We start from the raw sequence: 7,201 nt of genomic DNA on the forward strand, positions 1-7,201 counted from the left end.
GGCCAAGGATGTCATCCTGGGAATGCAGGGGAGATCAACTTATAGAGTTATCCAAATCCTGCATCAGACTCTTGCTAATTTTTCAACCTATGGCAAATTAAGTAACATCAGTGAGCCACAGTTTGCCTGCTCATAAAAGGAGGTAATTAAATATTCTCTATCATGTTAACTACACTAAAATAAAAAATAATTTAAAATATATTCTCTATCATGCAGTGTTTATGGAAGAATTAGGAGAAAAAATATGTAAATTTTCTCATTCGGGGTCTTATGCTTAGATTTTTATTACTTTTAATAATATTCAACATATTCCCTTGAGGTAAATATTTGCATTATACAGAAAAGAAAACAAAGGCTCAAAAACAGTGTGTGCGGGGGGGGGGGTGGGGGTTAAGTTAAATTACTTATCTGAAGTTACACAGCTAATATATGGCAGAGCCAGAATTTGAACCCAGATATCTGATTCCAAAATGCATACCTTAATGGTTACATGATGCCTAAATGGACATGAAATCCACATATTTCTCTCAATTACTAGTTTGCTTTCTTTTCTTGTTTCCTTCACATCATTCACATACACAGTTCCAATCAACAATGTCTCTCTATACTAGCAAATGACTTGAGGTTGGGGCAAGGCAAATCAGAAACTAGGATGGAAGAATAAACACTCTCAGAGATCCTGATACTTCGCCAAGGGAGCACACCCCCTGCTGGAGCATAAGTCTCTAGTTAGATATTCTGAAATAATGTATGAATAAAGCCACATGATCAGAGAGAAGGGTACTTGGACTACATTATGTGGGGCTGTCACCGAGTTTCTTTTATGGGGCCATTATTCTTCTGCACAGTGCCAACAATCTATGTTCAGATCTATTTTAAAATATATCAGTTTTATTATTGTATCTCCCTTAGGGATGCTGCTAAGGATTTATCCTCACAAGGGGATAAAGATTTTTCAATAATCCACAGGAGAAATTTTGGAAACTTCAATGCACTCCATCCATTTCTTCCATGCATAATTGGAACTCTGAGATCCCACTGACAAATTCAGATTTTTAAAATAATTTTTAAGTGAAAATAAGACTTACACTAGAATCCGAAATACCTGGTTTATTATCAGTTCCACTATTCACTGCTTGTATGTCTTCTAGATGGTTACCAACGCCCCTCTGTCTCAGTTTCCAAACATAAACAAGTGAGTAGTAATAGTAACTATAGTAACTATCATCTAAGGCTGTTGTGAGAAATTAAAAAGATAACACATGTAAACTGCTTAGCACAGTGCTTGACACATATGCTACAATCTTCAAGTTCTGCTTAAAACACAGCTCAAATGAAATTTTCTCTTCTCCCTCTGGATAGGTGAATCTAGAGGACTTCACTGAGGACGTAACATTTGTGATGGGTCTTTTTTTTTTCCAGTTTCCTCGATACTTTATTACATTAAAAATGAATACATCACATTATTTCAGATAAAAGAAAATATGGATAATGGTAGATAAGACATATCTTGAAATATCGCCTATCAGACACCTAGAAATGTTAGAAAAATACATGTAACAAAATACCTCTCCCCTCCCATTTATTTTATTTTATTTTTTTTTAATATATGAAATTTATTGTCAAATTGGTTTCCATACAACACCCAGTGCTCATCCCAAAATGTGCCCTCCTCAATACTGTGATGGGTCTTAAAGTATGGGTATGTCATTGCAAAACAGAAAAGAGAAGTTTTTCAAGGCAGGAGGAACAGAATACAGAAAGGTATAAATTTATGTAAAGAAAGGGAAATGAGAAGCTATAGCTCTGTGGGTGAGTTGAGATGGGGATGTAATGTCCCCAATCTTGGGATGTCCAATCATTTCCTGATGTAGTCAACTTTACAATGTATGCAGACTGGGTACTGCCACCTAAAATGGTCCCTGGCCATTAGTTCATTGGTCAGTGTATGCTTATGATTCAACTGATCTTCAAACACTAGAAGGCAAGAAGGATGGTGACATCAATATCTGGCTAGACTTCAGGTAGCAGGAAAAGTCAGGGATTTGCTGCTGATATTGTAACCCTAGTTGGCATCACTAGAATGCATGGGTAGTAGCAGAGAATTGCAGGAGCATACCTCATTTAAGGAGAAGGTGGTCCAGAGCCATGAGATAGCCTTATTACTGAGACATATCTCCAATATCTTTTTAAAGCTGGAGGCTATTTTTCCTGTACCAGAAATTCACTCACTACGACTAGCTGCCAATCTCCTGAAGTTGCCTCGCCCACTTGATGGGCTGCTGACTGCAGACACATTAGTGAGCCTACCCAAAACCACTAAAAGTATTACCCAGCTGAGCCAAATCTGAAGTGTTAACCCAAATAAATGTAAACAAAGTAAATGGTTGTTGTTGCTCTAAACACTAAGTCTGGGGAGCCTTTGTTACGCAGCACTTGGTAATTGATAAAGCTCTGCTTGAGGAAGATGATATACAAGATGGAAGTTGCTTTCTTTAGAATGTCTGCCTCCCTCATTTTCTGTAGACTAATAATTTGGAACATATTTCAGCACAGCCCCAACATGAAATAACAGTCCCGGTTACAGGAACATTTACTTGATTCATCAAAAGGGGAGTAGGATTTAGCAACACATACCACTCATAAGTGGAGGGATACAAATGGCTGGACAAGAAAGTTATGAAACATTTTCCTGGGTGGAGTCAAAGTGCACAACGCATGAGGACTCTCCTATGACCCAGGAGACAGGAACATCTGGAACAAGTTCTCACAGGCTGTTGGGATCATTGATAGGCTTGGACATGATGGCACTTACAGCAAATGGAATGTAGATGCTAGTACACCTTGTTAAAGTACTGAGGGAGAGGTCCAAATCTCAAAGATATGGCCATGTTAGAATGTATTTATAAGACCAGAGAACACACCAGGCAACTATGTGCCCAAGACAGGACAGGAGATACTCCTTTCACTAAAGCAAGAAAGAACACACTAGTGAGGAGGACAACAGAATCACTGAGAAGTTGATTGGGGGGCTCTTTCTCTTGGGACAGAATGAATAGAAAATGCTAACATGGAGCTTGGCTCCCTGGTATCAACAGGTCCAGGTGGCAGCACTTAACCATAAGAAGTAATATGAATGAAAATACCAAATACCAAAATCCATGGCAAGGCCAGATCTCCTATAGGGATTTGTTGAAGTAGCTAATAAATGGCTCTGTTTTTAGGGCTGAAGTAGAGGGGAAGCCAAAGAGGGTATTGCTTAAATTATAAATAAATAAATAAGTAAATAAATAAATAAATAAATAAAACTATGTAGACACTGATGGTAGCTTTTACAATAAAGAATCATAGTCCCTCACCCAGTTTTAAGACTTAAGACAGGGTGCAAGGGTCCAGCAGCAAGCCATCATACACGGGAAATGCTCTATTTGGGATTAGGGGCAAGCAGGTCCAGAAAGCACAAGCAAACAGAGATGGTCAGCACAGATCCCCATGTTCTCCACCTTTTTTTCAGTTTCTTTTCACTCCACACACATCATTAGTCACTGGGGTGGAAAACACTTGAAACTGGTTCATGGACAAAATCATAATACATTGTAATGAGCTGAAAATGGATGGATGTATACTGCCTGGAATGTACACTGTCATAGACAACCCCACCCAGGAGTGACTCTAAGGAAGGGAGGCAAGGAAAAATCCAGTGGGCACAGCATCCACTTGCTTATCATTTTTGCACAAGAGTAGAAGCCAAAGATAAGAATATAAACAGCCTCTTTGGAAGTGATGAATCTCTTACTCTGATAATATTGTTAGTATAATTGAAAATCATGTGTCAAAGTAAACTAAACATTATTCAGAGATAGAACTATACATAGTGTGTAGCAGGTCCAGAAGGACTTTTATGGAAAGGTAGCAAATTACAGCAAAGAATAAAAAAAATGAATAAGGTATACAAGGATTCAACCAGGGATAAGTATTCAGGAACTTCTTGCTGCTGTCAATATGCTTGATACCTCAATGATTTTTACCTTGATAGGGTAAAAAATGAACTAAGTATTTTTATACCTTATTTTATCTGTCCTTTTGCTGCCATGAAGGACGTTCCACAATGGTATTCGCAAATTCGGTTGCACTAGGTTCAACTGTTTTGTTTTGTGTCGTGTCGTGTTGTTTTGTTTTTATAAAAAATATGAGGGTCCCTTCTCTAGAGAGTTCTAAAGTTCCAGGAAATACTAATTTGCAGCTAGAATTCAAAAGCACTGACAATGACAGAAAGCTACAAAGAGTAGAAGTGAGCAAGAGATGTTATGGAAACAGAACTGGGAAAGAAAAGTCAAGACCCATATTTAGAGATACCACTATGAAACATTACCAAGGTTGGGCTGGCTTGGTTCCCACAACTTGCGTGACCTCTATTCTAAATAGCCTGTCCCTGTAGAATCTTCACTTTTCTTTCTCCACCAGTTCAAGTGAGCTCACACATTAAGGTTCAATAAAATGTCATATGATGGGTAAAACTACCTGACCACCGTTGTGCAGATTATTTTTCTTCCTTCTGTGGTCCAAAATTTGTCATGGCAGCTATCACCATCTGATTTGATTAACACTAACTTGAACACATGACTCTATCATGTATAGACAATATGGACAATATCTTATTTATTTTTACATTTTACCAATAGTGCATAGCACAGTACCTGGCACATGGTAGGTATCAACATATACATTCTAGCTTAATGTGACCATGTTTCTTGTCACAACCATTAGCATTGAAATCAGGATACGAAAGCATGCAACAGTTTGGACTCCAGAGTCAGACTAGAAATAAATTTCAATCGTTCTTTCCCCACTTACTAGCTATAGTCTCAATCTGTAAAAGGTGATAATTATAGTATTCAACCCAAGATCATTACAATTGGAGAACTAAATGGCATAATACATTTAGAGAGTTAAGAACATGGAATAAAATAGACATTACGCTTTATGGAGAAATCATGATGACTGGACCTGTGTTACAGTTAATTGCATATATGTGCAACTACATACCATATGGAATTCTCTAAGATGAATTCCATAAAGGAATGGAATCAGTACCTCCTCTCCCTCACAGAGTATCTGGCAAATGGGAGATTAATGAATTTGGTTGAATTGTAGGTTAAAAAAAGATTCACACCTTAGAATTACAGCAAACAAAAGAAGTTCTAATTGACCTTGCCCCTGTGTGGCTTAGCATCACCCTACACAAACACCAGGGAAATATTCACATTTATAGGACAGGACAAGTTCTTTATGAAATACACCAACCACATACATTGTTAGATCTAAAGCTTAAGAGAATGATTCTGGGTCATTTTTTTAAAACCTAAGCAAATATGATAAGGGATGATATTGCTTCATAAACACCTGGGTACTCCAGGGCGTAACTTCAAAATATGGATATAGGATCAAAGTCCCTGAGAAGAGAATGTATGAATTCCAAAAACCTTACTGAGTGCAGTCTTCATATCATTGTTCCTGAGGCTGTATATGAAGGGGTTCAACATAGGAGTCACAACAGTGTAAAATACAGCTGCAATCCTTTCCTTAACCCCAGAGTGTGATGAAGGGGGAAACAGATAGACACCAATAGCTGTGCCATAAAACAAGAAGACAATGGTGAGATGGGAGCCACAAGTGGAGAAGGCCTTCTGCCTGCCAGGGGCAGATGAGACTCCAAGGATGGTGGACATGATGTATGCATATGACAAAATGATCAGGGAGAGAGGACCAGTGAGTATCATAGAGCCCACAGTGAACAGGGCTACCTGGTTCATGCTGGTGTCTGAGCATGACAGCTGCAGCAGAGGGACCACATCACAGAAGAAGTGATGGATGCTGTTGCCTGCACAGAAAGAAAGTCTAGCCATAAGCAAGGTATGTAGGAGGGCAGCAAGGTTGGTGAGGACCCAGCATGCTGCCAGAAGGACCACACAGACAAGAGGACTCATGAGCTTGGAGTAGTGAAGAGGCCTGCAGATGGCCACATAGCGGTCATAGGCCATCACCCCCAAGAGGAAGTCATCCAGTGCTCCAAACATCATGAAGAAATGCATCTGGGCCAAACACCCTTCATACGGTATGGTGTGACTACGTGTCTGGATGTTCACCAACATCTTGGGGACTGTAGTGGAAGAAAAGCAGGCATCAGCAAAAGAGAGGTTGGCCAGGAAGAAATACATGGGGGTGTGGAGGTGTGAGTCAAAGCCAATGGCCAGGATGATGAGCAGGTTTCCCATGACAGTGACCAGGTACATGCCCATGAAGATGCCAAATAGGAGAGGCTGCTGCTCTGGCCTCTCGGAAAGACCCAACAGAAGAAACTCAGTGACACTGGACTGGTTGATTCTGTCCATGCCACTACTCTTCCTGGAGGAAGAGAAGAGATAAGTCAAAAAGTGTTAAAAAAAAAAAAGTTGGTGCTTCTATCCTTCTCTAAAAGAAACACCCTCACCCAATTCACATATGTCTTTACTCCAAGTTCCTGGACCTTCCCTCCAAGGTCTGCACATCATTCCTTACTCCTCAATCCACCCAAGAAAGGAGGCAAGCAGGCAGAGAGATTAAAATGCAAAAGAAAGGTGGAAAGATGAGTTTCAGGATACTTCCGTCAATGCTACATGTTCACTAAGATCCAAATACCCCGGCTTCCATGTCCTAAGCCCATCTAATTTGCAAGCAGTAAGAGCTGACACTTTGAACTGTAAGCACTACACAATGTGGCATCTAATTGAAAACCCATACATTTTATTACATATACTTCACAAATGAGTTTTTGAAATTCAGTGAAATTAAGTCACTTGCATAATATCACAAAGAAGGTAGTAAATACAGCATGGGGGGCCTGAAGCCATTTCTGGTGCCCTTAAACACCCTGAATCAAGGCTACCTTTACTTAAACTCTTCCTCTGCAGGAGGCAGACATAGGGGACTCTCTCTAAGGGAGTAGTTTCTACTGCCCATCTCAGGACTGGCAGAAACAGGAGGCAGGGGCTCCACCTGGGATCTTTTGTGGATCTCAGAGAGAAAAACATAACTGCCTTTTTTTTTTGGAGCACTCACCTCATTTATCTAGCTCAGACAGAATTCACCATCAGAGATAAAACTCCCTGCACCTGTGTTCTCCCTTTTGGTATCACAGGACCTTGATTTAGGCATGCAGGCT

The 7,201-nt window shown here is 39.8% G+C and overlaps 1 protein-coding gene across 1 annotated transcript; it reads right to left on the reverse strand.

Annotated features, from left to right (window-relative positions):
- Positions 1–5,444: 5,444 nt before the first annotated feature.
- Positions 5,445–6,413, reverse strand: LOC122475372 (olfactory receptor 1N2-like). The gene has a single exon (XM_043567299.1). It carries the CDS (start codon positions 6,390–6,392, stop codon positions 5,445–5,447), a length of 948 nt encoding a protein of 315 aa, XP_043423234.1. The 5' UTR covers positions 6,393–6,413.
- Between the last annotated feature and the right edge of the window lie 788 nt (positions 6,414–7,201).

The sequence above is a fragment of the Prionailurus bengalensis genome, chromosome D4, assembly GCF_016509475.1.
Source record: "Prionailurus bengalensis isolate Pbe53 chromosome D4, Fcat_Pben_1.1_paternal_pri, whole genome shotgun sequence".
Taxonomy (NCBI): Eukaryota; Metazoa; Chordata; class Mammalia; order Carnivora; family Felidae; genus Prionailurus; species Prionailurus bengalensis.

Excerpts from the sequence above, each read along its gene's own strand:
- LOC122475372 (XM_043567299.1), bottom strand. The coding sequence starts at position 6,392 with ATGGACAGAATCAACCAGTCCAGTGTCACTGAGTTTCTTCTGTTGGGT.